General features: G+C 36.0%; 1 protein-coding gene and 1 pseudogene across 2 annotated transcripts in view; one reads left to right on the top strand and one right to left on the bottom strand.

The window, feature by feature from the left end:
• Positions 1-13,546, top strand: part of MAN1A2 (mannosidase alpha class 1A member 2) — a 60,467-nt gene that overhangs the window by 21,551 nt on the left and 25,370 nt on the right. The window contains exons 4-5 of the mRNA XM_026713377.2: positions 10,592-10,710; positions 11,366-11,446. Coding sequence (XP_026569162.1) covers positions 10,592-10,710; positions 11,366-11,446 — 200 coding nt within the window. The remainder of the gene's footprint in view (positions 1-10,591; positions 10,711-11,365; positions 11,447-13,546) is intronic.
• Positions 3,835-6,553, bottom strand: LOC148127211 (signal peptide peptidase-like 2B pseudogene; annotated as a pseudogene). Its single transcript, XR_015741468.1, has one exon. The product of XR_015741468.1 is annotated as a signal peptide peptidase-like 2B pseudogene (transcript).

The following is a 13,546-nucleotide window of genomic DNA, read 5'->3' as shown; positions in this document are numbered from 1 at the left end:
AATAATAAAGGCAGGATTGAAATAAATAAAAATTTAGACTTTATGCAAGATAATATGATTAAGTATTAGTTAACCCACAAGAATATTGGATTAATTGGCTTAATACAGGTAGTTCTTGACTTAGAACAGTTCATTTAGTGATGTTAAAAGTTACAACGGCACTGAAAGAGAACGCAGTTGCTCTTAATATGATCACAGAGGTCATTTATGTAGAGTATGAAGAGAATTGGTCCTAGAACACTGCCTTGGGGGACACCACTACTGACAGGCACAGAATTTGATAGGACGCTCCCAATTTTGACCATTTGTTGTCTGTTTGACAGGAATGCTTCTATCCAGTAATGCAGGTGTCCAGAGATACCATAAGATTTTTGTTTTAGGAGTAGTTTGTCGTGTACCACTGAATCAAAGGCTTTACAGAAGTCTATGTAGATTGCGTCTATTGCTTTACCCTGATCGAGTTGTGTAGTCCATATGTTTTTGCAGTGTAAGAGTTGCAGATTACAGGCTAGTTTTTTTCTGAAACCAAATTGTTTATTAGAGAGTAGGTTGTTTGTCTCTAAGTGGAGGATAATGGATTGGTTAATAATTGATTCCATGACTTTACAGGTGACGCAGCATAAAGAGATTGGTTTGTAATTTTCAACTAGGCTGGGGTCTCCCTTTTTGAAGATGGGAATGACCGTGGCTTGTGACCATAGTTTTGGCAAGGAGCTGGTCCTGAAAGATTTTTCAAAGATTATGCTTAGAGGTTCGGCTATGGCAGTGGATAGCTTTTTTAAGAAGTAGGCACATATTCTGTCTGGTCCAATAGATAGAGGTGGTTTTAGATTGTGTAGTGCTTTTTCACCATTGTCTTCTGTAAACTCGATATGTATTAGATCATTGTAATTGTCTGTGGTTTGACTAGGAAATACTGGGCATGATCAAATACTGGGCTGTTTACAAATACTGAGCCAAAGAATGTGTTAAAGAGGTTGGCTTTAATAGTGTTGTCGTTGCAGTCTTTACCATTAGGTCCTTTCAGGGGTGGGATGGACCTTGAGTCTTTTAGTTTGTTGTTTACAAAATTGTAGAAAGCACGGGTGGAATTGGTGTGTAGAAGGTTTTCCTCTTCTTTAATGTGATAATTAGTGCATTCAGTCTTTATCTGGAGTATATTTCTTGGAGTATCTCTCTCTTGGAGTATATTTGGAAAGTGTTGCTATTCTGTTTCCCAAAAATAAGACCCATCTAAAAAATAAGTCATACCCTGATTTTTTGGGGTGGGCCTAATATAAGCCCTACCCCAAAAATAAGCCTGAGGAAATGGGTGTGGCCAACAGAAGAGGTGGAGAGTGCGTAGAGACTGATGGTATCTGACAGCAGCTGCAGCCTGGCAGTCCTGCGGAAATAAGTCAGAGCAGGGAGGCAGAGGTGAGGAACAGAGACAGGCAATCTGGACCTGCTGCGTGGCTGCTTGGCTCATGGGAGGCTTGTGCGGAGGCACCGACAGCAGGTGGAGGCAGAGGCATGGTTGGAGGTAGGCAATCCCGATGCACAACCTGTGCGCCTGCCCTGGCACAGCTGTAGGCAAGCCGGGGGACAGAGTGGGCAGTGCATTGGGATCACCTGACTCCCCACCCTGTGCCTCTGCCTCTCCCTGGAAGGGAGATTGGACACTTTGCCTGCTTGCAAATGGGGCGCTTTGAAATGGAGCTAATCGCTTCATTTCAAAGCGTCTCATTTGCAAGCAGGCGAAGCTTCCAGTCTCCATCATTTCTCCATCCAGGCGAAAAGTGTTTGGTCACCTATGGGGTGCTTGGGAACGGAGCAAATTGCTCCGTTCCCAAGTGCCCCCATAGGCACCCAAACACTTTTCACCCAGAGGGAGACGAAGCTTCATCTGCTTGCAAATGGGGCACTTTGAAAAGGAGCTAATTGCTCCATTTCAAAGTGATCCATTTGCAAGTAGACAAAACTTCTAGTCTCCATCATTTTGCCATCCAGGCAAAAAGTATGTCTACCCTGGGAAGCCCTGTAAACTGTTGTGGCTGCAGGCAAGCAGATGGTGGGAGGGAGTGGGCAGATCCAGTCTTATTTTCAGGGAAACATGGTAGTACTAAATGTGGTAGTTGGATTGGGTTTTGATGCAGGCAGATTTTGTGAATTTTATAGCTTTGTGAACTACACTTGAATAAAAAAAATGGCTTTGAGTTTGCTGTGAGGCCCAGTTCATATGTGTTTAAATAAGCTATCTGGTTAAAGGTAAAGATATGTGAAACTTGCTATCACTTTGAATCTGCTTTAGAAGGCTTGAATGCTAAAAGGTTAAATTGATGGAGATACATAGCATTTTATTTATGCTAACATCTTGGCTTTGGAATCCCCTTTCTAAAGAAATAAGATTTAACTCATCTTTGCTATTTTTTTTAGATTGGCAATAAAATCTGTTTTACATATGTTGGATTTTGATGGATTTTAAATGGCTTTGTCCTGGTTGCTTTAAAGTTTATTTGTTCTGGTTAATTTTAAATTGTTTTATGAGTTTGATCGTTGCTTTCAGTTGTTTTGAGTGAAGAGATAATTTATATTTGAATAAAATAGCGGAACAATCTGTCAGACTGATTAATAATTTAAAAAATATAAAAAAGTATTTTCTCAGATGGCTGTAAAGGCTGAAATTTTAACTTGTGGCACCGAAAAGCTAGGCTATGCCAAAGGGATTATAGGATTAAACAACTATTTGGGTTGAAGTCTGAATCATTATGAAGTGTCACCAAAGTTGCCAAGGAGAATACAAGTTCTCCATTTATAAGCAGATGCCAATAGTATGAGATTTTGTAACATGTTGGCACTGTGTAAAAGCTTTATAAGTATTTCTGCAGCAGTGTAGATTGAGCAAAATAAATTCTTTGATAACATTTTTGGTTTTCACTTTTCATAAAGAATACCCAAACAGTGTTCTACAAATGATTGATTGACAGAATTAAATTTAGAATAAAGAGAAAGAATACTGCATATATTTATAAGCAAGTCTAAATGTGCAGTATATTTGAAAACAAGATGAGGGATCTTCATTATGTTAAAAACTTTAAAAAAAATTTTTTAGGAAAGATAAAGAAGGGTACTGCCTATTACAACTAGCATGCAGACTGGTGATTCCTCATCACTATCCTAGCTTATGTATGGTACAAAAACTTTTCTGCTGTATTTTTCATTGATTAATTCTTACACTGGTTTCCATTTAATTCTACAAAATGTATTCTTCTGTAAAATAACTAGCAGTATATTGAATTACACTGCAGTTCAAATACAGGGAGGTTTAAAAGCTGTAATTAAATCTTCTCAGATGATTGTGACAGTCTTTGAGTAACCAAACTTAACAATTTTCATATCCTTTCCCCTCTGTTAATATTAACAGTAACTTAGCATGTTTCAATGTCAAATTGACAGGTACTCTGCCATCTGTATTTACCGATGGAGTAAAACTTGACAAAATGCATAATATTATATGTGGAAATAGAGTTAATAGGAGTCTTTTAGCTGAAGATAAGATACGATTTGCACCTCTTTGTGTAGTTCCTGTTCGTCCAGGGTATAGAGATCACAACATCATGAATAGGGAACAGATTTTGCAGTAGTATCTGATTTGAAGCTCAGTTGCACATGCAACCTTGATGTGACTTCTAGAGACAAGGCAAAAGTCATTAAATATATAATTGGATAATATTATTAACTACAATAAAATTTAAATTTAAACATAGGTTAAATGTAGTTTACATTTTGTCTTGAAGTTTAACCCTGGCATGTTAGTTAGAAGTCAAGTGTAATTGTTGTTTCTGCGGAAAAAAGTCATGCATCCTTAAGCATTCTTTTTGTCCCCGATAACTCCAGATAATAAATGTCAAGCCTGTTATTATCCCAGCTATCTGTGTAGCTGGGCCCTTTAGCCATAGATTTCTCTCTAGCTCTTGTTTCTTGATCATGTTAGTGACACTGGTAGTGGCTTCAATAGATGTCTTGTGATTCAGAATTATTGATTTTCACAATAAAAATGACAGTGTCGTGATTTCTGTCCCAATGGAAGTTTAATGGACTTGCATTTGATCAATCTGAATCATCTAGATTGTTGCAAATTTGTATAGGTGAGAGGTTGTTCTTTCCAACCAGACATTGCTGCTCAGCATCTCCAATCAGCTCTTGGTACACCAGATGTTGATTGAGAAGTGCTGTGTGGCTTAATGTGCAATACATCTTTGTGTGTTTCTTTTGGTCAGATAATTGCTTTGTGAATATGTTGTCACTATTAAGCTCTTCTAGGTGGAATGTCACAGCAATAATATCCTTTTCCTCTTCTAGTCCATGGAGCTCTTCCTCTGACTTTTTCAGTGTAATTGAATGCTTGATGACTTTTTGTGAAGGTTGAATAATCTCATTTTCACAGCCTATACCTGTCCAAAACAGTACTATTTCTCTGCGAAAAGCAGCAACAGTCAATGTAGTGATGAGTATACAAGGCACTAAATATAGAAGAGTTGACTGACTTGCTTGTAGGAATGTTGCTATCACAAAAGTCACCAACAAACCATAGCTATATGCCAGAATAGAAGCTATGAAATAGATCCCTGGAGACTCAACTTGAACATCAAATCTGTGGCAATAAGCTACCAAGAAACCAGGAAGTACAATATCCCCAAGGCCTATAGCAGTAAATGAAGCATTATCCAGAAAGGATGTTGATGGTAATATTGGTACTTTCAACAGAAAAGGGATCTCTTCTGAGTTAGATGATCCAAAAATTGTCATATCTGTAATGTCTCTACCTGTTTTAGTTAGAAAAGGTGTGACTAACAGGCAAAGTATATCATAAAACAAATGAGTGAACAGAAACAAGCTGCAGTTCCTTAAGGTAGGCATGTGAACTGTTCTCAGAAGGTAAATGCCAATTGAAATTCCTAAAACATCTTGCAAAACCCAGCTCCACCAATTTTCATTTCGGAAAATAATCCAGGTTGCATTGACAGACAAACACAGCATTGCTAGAAGCAGTGCTCGGATTTCTAGGTCTTTATGAAAATATGGAAAATGGACTAAATGTTGCCCAAATGGGAGTTTGTTAACAAATGGAGTCAAACACCAGTATAGGCTAAATGATGCATAAATACAGAAAATGCCAATCATTGCATGCATCATATAATCATAGAAGCAGTAGAGAGAAAGAAGCATGAAGGTGCCCATTACCACACAGGCACATGTGAAGCAGATATTAGTATCAATTGATATCTCATCAAAATCTTGTGTTTGGCCCTGATTTTTTATATTGTCTTGTTTTTTCTTCTCTGTGCTTCCTGCCCAGTAGCTTCCTATGGTGACTATGCCCATTGCCATCAGGTAGATGATTCCAGTTTTATATAACAAATTTCTCATCAGATTTTTGAATACTAAGTAAAGGATATCCACATCACTGAGCATAAATCCTGGGAGAGTAATCTCTTCACAGTGGCCCCAGTTGTATCCAGATCTCAGGCTTTTCATTGGATATGGAGCATCTCCACCAAGAATCAGAAACCCCTCTGTACTATTAATCTGATGGAGTCTTGCATTCTGAAAGAGATTGCAATTTCCCTGTCTGATAGATGCAATTCTTGTACTAAATCCACCACCATCATTGTCATCTTCCCCAAAGAATGAAGGCAAGCAACACATGGCTGAATAGGTGAAGTTCTGAGTAAACGACTCAAGGTCAAACCAGCCTTTCTTGTTGTCTTCCTGATATGATTTTATCCATTGTGAAGGGAAAAGGAAACAGTAATCACCTCCTTTTTCTGGCCTGATGTGGAACACTCCAGGGTTCTGAGCTAGCACAGATGGAATAAAAGTAAGGAATAGTCTGATGAACAGCAGTATCATTCTCTTTGATGTTCTGTCATCTACTTTCATCTTTGGTCAAACAGTAACTGGGCTTTGTTCTTGTCTTCTAGAAGAGGTTGGGCTCTTTTTGGTCTTTAGTAGAAAGCCCAAGTCCCTATGCTTGCTACATGATAAGCTCTTTCCTGATAACTTTATCTCCTCACCATTGCTATAACCACCAATCTTGTTTGTTACATAATAAACCCACTTTTCTTACCATGGATACAGTTATCCACCCTTGTCTGCTGCATTGCAGGCTTCATCTTTTTTTACAGAAATTTGGCTCTGCCTTTTGTACAGACAAATTCAATGAGACTATTAAATAGGGAAGCAGAATTACAAAGTGGCAGTTAATTTGGTTATCTTTGTGAAGCAACTGTAATGTGACTATTTCAGTTTAGAGGGTGTTCTCAAAGGCTATCTGATGTGCTGTCAAATATTTCTTGTATGATGTCTCAATATTGTTTAAAGAAGTGTGAAGGATTATATTAGAGCATATTTCTTTCATGTCTTCAAAGCCATGTGGTAGATAATAAGATTGATGAGTTTTATAATGAATTTTCTCCATAATTGGTAAACAATTTGATATTCAGATTACTGCTGGTGAGCAAATATTTTTTCATGGCTACCTGGCCATTCCCCCATCTGAATAAATCCCATTGCACATAAAAAAAAAAACTACCTTTAAGGTTAGATTAGAAACACATAGCCTGTGTATAGTCTTTGGATTTGGAAAAGGCCTTAAGGAGACCCACAATAAATAAAAAAAAAGGAATGGTGCTTACAGGAGTACTTCTGCTTGCCATTGATCAGAGATTTTTGTTTATCATTATCATAATGTTTGTTACATAGCTAAGAAGTAAATACTGTATCATTAACAATAAATCAGAAAGCTCAAACTGTCCAAGAAGCTGCTGATACAGTTCTACAGAGTCTGACATCTGCACCTCTATAACTGTCTGGTTTGGTTCTGCAACCCAACAAGTCAGACACAGACTTCAGAGAGCAATTAGGACTTCAGAAAAAACAATTATTACCAACCTGCCTTCAATTGAGGACTTGTATACCGCAAGTCAAAAAGAGGACTGTGAAAATATTTACAGACCCTTCACATCCTGGACATAATTTGTTTCAACTCTTACCCTCAAAATGACGCTATAGAAAGAACACTTCACACCAGAACAACTGACACAGGAACAGTTTCCCCCCCGAATGCCATCACCTGCTAAACAAATAATTCCCTCAACTGTCAAACTATTTACTAAGTCTGCATTACTATTACTCTTCCCATCCTTCCTTTCACCCATCTCCTCCCACTTATGACTGTATGACTGTAACATTGTTGCTTGTATCCAAACGATTTATATTGACTGTTTCCTAGTATGATTTGATTGCCTATTGTACCCTATGACTATCATTAAGTGTTGTATCTTATGATTCTTGGCTCTTGACGAATGTATCTTTTCTTTTATGTATACTGAGAGCATTTGCACCAAGACAAATTCCTTGTGTGTCCAATCATACCTGGCCAATAAAGAATTCTATTCTATTCTATTCTATCTGCCATTTTGCTTATTTTAACCCTGTCCCCTGGCAACTCTGGCCAGGGCCTTGTGCACTGCAGAAAATTTTAACAACTGAATGTCTGTCATCTTGGAAACATTAGACATATATTCTCAGTGTTTATAATCCCTAATAATAAATAGGAAATTAAAAAAATGTTATCATAACTTTCGATTATACTAAGGTTTATGGAAATAGTTGCATGGGGACATGGAAATAGCTCTGAAAAGAAAGCTTCCTGAAGTCTTTCATATTTTTTAGATTTTTTATTTATTTATGCATACACACATATTCACACACACACTCACACACACACGAATTCATGACACATTATTGTATGGGAAGAGGGAAGACTTCCATATTTATATATGGACTATTTCAGTTAGTTTTTCTGTACCAGAGGTATGGGCTCTATATGGCTTCCAGCATCCCAAGATTTATTTTTTTAAACTGAACACATTTTTTAGACACCCATTTTATGTTTCCAAACTTTTCTGTAAATTTGGATTAATTTTTACATTTTGAGTTTAAACCCCGAAACCTAAAATTCTGAACTTCCCTACTGCCAATAAGCTGTTGTGATGACATTTTCAGTCTTCCAGCGTTAAGAGGCCAAAAATACTTCATTGAAAAAGAGCTGGCTTAGCCATACGTAACTAGTTTAAATATAATTTCAGCAATATTTAAGCTTAATTATAATTTAAATTTAGCATGTTTTATATTTTTACAGAAAAAGTAATAACTCGAGTTTTGGGGGGGGTTGCATTCCTTGGAGTATGTTGTGCACCTTTAATTTAGTTCAATAGTGAAATATTTTTTTTCTCTGGAATGCTTGCAGCTTGGGAAAGAACTGGTAACATGTACATGTTCACAAGCAGCTCGTTCATGAATAATCAGAATTCTTTTGAAGCCTGACTTATGGGCTCACACAATGGTGGTTAGTGTTGATAATACATTTATCAAAATAGACCAGAAAATGTGACAAACCGTAGTTCAGAAGGGCAACATTAAAGAAATTGCATTACTTAATATTGAAATGGAAAATATGTACTGTACCTATATTCCATCGTAAGAAATCAAAATGTAAGACATAGAGTAATGTGATTGTAAATAAAAATGTCAAACATTTAAAATTTGAATATATTAATACAAATTAAATAAATGAGGGAATTTTTTTAGTAGGATTTTTTTTTTAACAGCCTGAGGGTCCAGGCACAAATTAGATAAATTCTCAGGATTATTTCCAGTGCTGGGTTGGAGCAAATACTGAATAGGCCTGAGAGTTATGATATTTCTTTCTGTGAGTTCTGTATAACTTTAAATTCTCTCCAGGTTTCCCATCCTCTAGTTCTGTTGAATGTTCTAGAATGTTGGTTATGTTTATAATATTTATTATAATATTTATGTTTATAATATTACTTCCTATTACTTCTTCAAATTGTTTTCAGTTAATTGGGCCCAAAGAAAGCATTTGGTTCCACAAAGATTTGAGAATTGTTTCAGCTGGTAAGCAACTGAAACAGAGATGTTTATTTTTGATACTCTAAAAATTCTTCAGGATTTACACATAAACATTTTTTTCATCATAGAAACTATGATGCTCATAATTGAGACCTTCAATAAAAACCCCTCTGTCAACGAGAGTTTCTCAATTTGCCACTGATCGCTGTCTAGAGAAATAGTATTCCATGTCACTACTCATATTGCTAGCTTTTGGCCGTAATATTTTTTTAAACAAATTGAATTTGAAGACTGCCCAAGCATTTCTGATCAGCATTATGCAACCCATCACACCCATTAACTTTTCTATCAGGAAATGCTGGAGAAGTCATAGAAGGTACAGGTAGTCTTCGCTTAATGAACCTAACTGGGATTGAAATTTCTATCATTAAGTGAAGTGATGGCTAGGCAAAACTTTATATAATCGCACTGTTTAACAATGGTGGTTCCATTAGTCTCAGTTGCACTCATTAGGCCAGGACTGTGCCATCATAAGGCAAGCATGTCACATTTTTCTTACCTTGCCTGCCTCCACTTATCCTCCCCCTATCTCTGCCCTTTTGGCTACCTTTCACTCTGCTGTCTCAATTGAGCTTTACCATCTTCTTCCTTATACCTTTAATGCACGCATGCCTTGATCCTTCACAAGGCTCATGCAGCCAGCAACTGTCATAGGGAGGACCAGGCCAAGTTTGCCTGTCAGCAGTAGGAGGAAGAAGATGGTGAAGGTCAGCTGAGGGTGGGGGAAGGGCAGCAGATGCAGTACGTGGCAGGGCAGTGGAGTGCAGGACAAAAAAGCAAAGATGGGGGCAAGATAGATGAATGGAGGGCATCGAAGCACACTTTGTGGTAATAAATGCAGGCAGGCATTCAAATTTTGATCACATAAATGAGAAGACCCTGGAATGGTTGTAATTTCAAGGACAAGTTTGAGAGCCGGTTTGGTCTAATGGTTAAGGTACCAGGCTAGAAAGCAGGAGACACTGAATTTTAGTCCCACCGTAGCTATGGCATCCAGCTGGGGTGCCCTTGGGTCAGTCATACTGGGGAAAATAGGAGGAGAAAGGTGGTGCTGGATATGTTCGCCATGTATTATTTATAAAAGTAATAAAAGCAGGATACATTAGTTTGCTTTTTAAAACCTTTTAATCCCTTGATTCAGGATACAAATACGTTGTAAATTCCATTTGTACAATGATGTTGCAACATAGATTGGTTGCAATTCCATTTGTACAATGCATTGCTAAGTGATTGGTTGTAAAGTGAGGAAGACCTTTAGTAATTATTTGGTAAAAGTAATTTGGGCTACCATTTCTGGCCTAAAAAGAATCTGGACTCAACTAGTTGTAGCACATAATGATCAGAAACAACTGTTTGTTCTGAGGTAAACATCCAGACTTTTGTAATCCAGAATTGGTAACCTCAAAACCAGCATGGTAAATGTTGGTGAATGATTATTTTCATAAAAGTGCTCTTTTAATAATTTCTGTATTCTTATTCTAATCTTTATTTTATTTCTATGTAAGGAAATTAAATATTTATGAAGTATTGTTTCAGTTGTTAAGTGGGTAATGGCCCCGGAAACGATATCTGTAAACAATATATTTATCATGGAAATACTGGATTTTGATTATAGGCAATTCCCAGCTGGGAGCAAGCATAGTAGATGCATTGGATACCCTCTATATAATGGGCCTTCATGATGAATTCAGAGAAGGACAGGAATGGATTGAGAATCATCTTGATTTTAGTGTGGTAAGAAAATGTATCTTGGAACATTATTGTTTGGAGAAACTTAAAATTTTATTCTACCAGTGTTTAAAACAATTTGTGATAATGGACACGAAAGCTTTGTAAAACTTCAAGCACACTTTTTACTGCAATCTTTTAAGAGAGAATGGGTGTTCCTGTTGATTTACAAACACATATTTGTGTTGTGCTAGTAGTTTTTTCTTTTGTACTCATTTTTATGAGACCTGCTTTTGAAATATCCAGTGATACTTTGCATAATTAGGTATCACTGTTTTTAGTCTTATCAAGTCTTAAAAATATAATTTTAGTTAGCTTGTACTAAAGTTTTGTCTCAGCTACTTTTATGTTTTAAAATCACATAAAAGTTTTCTTAATCTTCAGTCTTTATATTTAATCCATTTAAGAATTGTATTAAAAGTTTTCACATCCAGTTTTAATTAATCCCAATTTAGCCTTGTATCCAAACTCAAGGTAATTAATTTTCACTGTTACTAGTAGCAACAATGGCTTACTATCCCAAAGAACTGCTATAAAGAGTAATTATGGTTTGTCTGCAGAAATCCTCTGTTTAGTTGCTGCAAGGATGCAATGAAATGTAAATGTAATGTATTAGTATTTAGTTTATACCTAAAGAATCTACCTTCTTATCTGTTTCAAGAACTCAGAGGTATCAGTCTTTGAAGTCAACATTCGTTTCATTGGTGGCTTGCTCGCAGCTTATTACCTCTCAGGACAGGAGGTAAGGGAGTCACTGTACATTTATGTAAAACTTTGAGGCTTGTTCTTTTTTTTTTAAGGAAGCAAAAGTGCTTGTTTTCTTCCCATTTCACAAGCTGTTTGGTAGGTAACCAGAACTGAGGAAGCCTGAGCCTCAATTTATGTCTAAATGAAAGAAAACTCTCGATATTAGTCTCAGAAAGTAGTATACTGAGAAAATCTTAAGTTTATTTTCCATAACTAAATGAAAGTCCATTGGTTCCCTAATGAATTTATTTTTCCTTTGGATATAGTACAAAGAAAAATTATGAATTAGCTTATCTATTATGATGGTTGCAAAATTTATTTATTTTTTTAACATAAAATTTGATTTACAAGTTTGTGGTTGGAGAAAGAGGATTAGATTCAGATATATACAGAGAATCAGTATTGATATGATATAGCCATATATAAATCCTAATTATTCATTTTATTCCTATTATGAGAAAAACTGTTCAGATGAAATATTAATTAGCCAATATTTAGTAATAATTCTTTTTATTTTTAAGTCCCAAATTTCAGTTTATTTTTATTAGGTGATACATTTTATATTGCACTTTAGCTTAAAATAACTCTTAAAACAGCTCCCAAATAGAAGTACAGGGCATCCTTTGCCTCTTTATAAACTTCAAGACTTTTAAGAAAAGGGAAGGGAAAAGAGCAAACTGCAGCATTATTTTTTTAAGCTATACAGTTGACTGATGACAAAATGGTTTGATTAAAAAAGCTGAAGATTATTAAAAGAATGACCATTTGAGTTTCTGGAAGACTGATTAAGGGACAACAATGGCTATATGAAAAAATATTTGCCTAATAAATGCAGAAGAGTGGTTTGAAGACTAGAATGCAGCAGACTGCCAACTTCTGCACTTGGGAACTTACAGGAATCTGGTTATTATATTAGAGGTCCTTGTAATGATTTCCAGATACTTTTGTTTTTTGTTTAAAAGAAAAAATGTGTTATGAGGTTATGCATTATGTGAAGAAAATAGTACTAGCGCCAATATTATATATCTCCTCTGAGCTTTTCATTAACTGGTTCAGCATTCACTTCATTTCGTTGTATGATCACCTAGTATTTATGAACACCCCAGTTTTAGTAATTACCTATTCTGGAGCTTTAATGGCATATATTACACTCTAACCAGGAAGATTTAAAAACCTTTCCCTTCTTTAACACGTCTACATCGTATTGATCTTTCTGGTTACCTTTTAGCTGGATCTTTGGCTTCCTTTTAAAGGTGAGCTCCTCTGTTTTTTAGGCTACAGATAAGTGGAAAGTGTATATCCCTCACTGGATAAAAAGGAAAACTAACCAACCAACCCCCAAACCCAATTTACTTTTTTGTCTTTTGTGCCACAAGAGAAGTACTTGTCCATCAAATATGATAATAGGCTAGTTCCAGTTTTGCATTAATAATAATGTTAAGCAATAATTTTAACAACATTTTAACTGCTGTAGCCTTCAATTGTGTGAAGAATTTTATAGTATTTACATAGAAAAAGTAGAGAACCTCCTAGGATTTTTGTCTCCAGTTTGTTAATGCAGATATCGTTCAAATATACAGTACATTTATGTAACTAAGAAAATTATCCATAAAAACTTTGCCATTCATTATAGATGATAAAGTTGAAATAAATCTAGATAACACCGATAGTTTGTTGTTATAAAAAAAATGGCTAGTATATACTAAATATGCAAAAGTAAAAAGTTGAGGCTGTAATGTTATTTTTATTCTACTGTGCTGAAAAGAGTCAGAAGTGAATGTTTCCTCCTTCCTTTTTCCACTTCACCACATATTTCTCTTTCTCCCTTCTCCACCTTCTCCATTTTCCTGGTTGTTGTTTTTTTACTTTATTTTATGTTTTGGTAAGTTTAATAAAATTATTTTCAAAAAAGTACAGATCACTGAAGTCTATTCCCTTCCTACTGGCATAGTGGTGGGGAAAAATGCTGTGGAAGAATATGTGGGTGTGTATCAGGTGGGATACTTAGAGGAGGGCTTCCTTTTGGGTAGATGGGTTTAGGTTTAGAGTACAAACAGCTGGCCATGGTTCAGCTGTCTTTCTCTATCTGTTTCAG

The sequence above is a fragment of the Pseudonaja textilis genome, chromosome 2, assembly GCF_049901715.1.
Source record: "Pseudonaja textilis isolate UNSWEBS1 chromosome 2, rPseTex1.2, whole genome shotgun sequence".
Classification (NCBI taxonomy): Eukaryota; Metazoa; Chordata; class Lepidosauria; order Squamata; family Elapidae; genus Pseudonaja; species Pseudonaja textilis.
The sequence above is the reverse complement of the archived record's forward strand: the minus strand, read 5'-3'. Positions and strand labels throughout refer to the sequence as shown.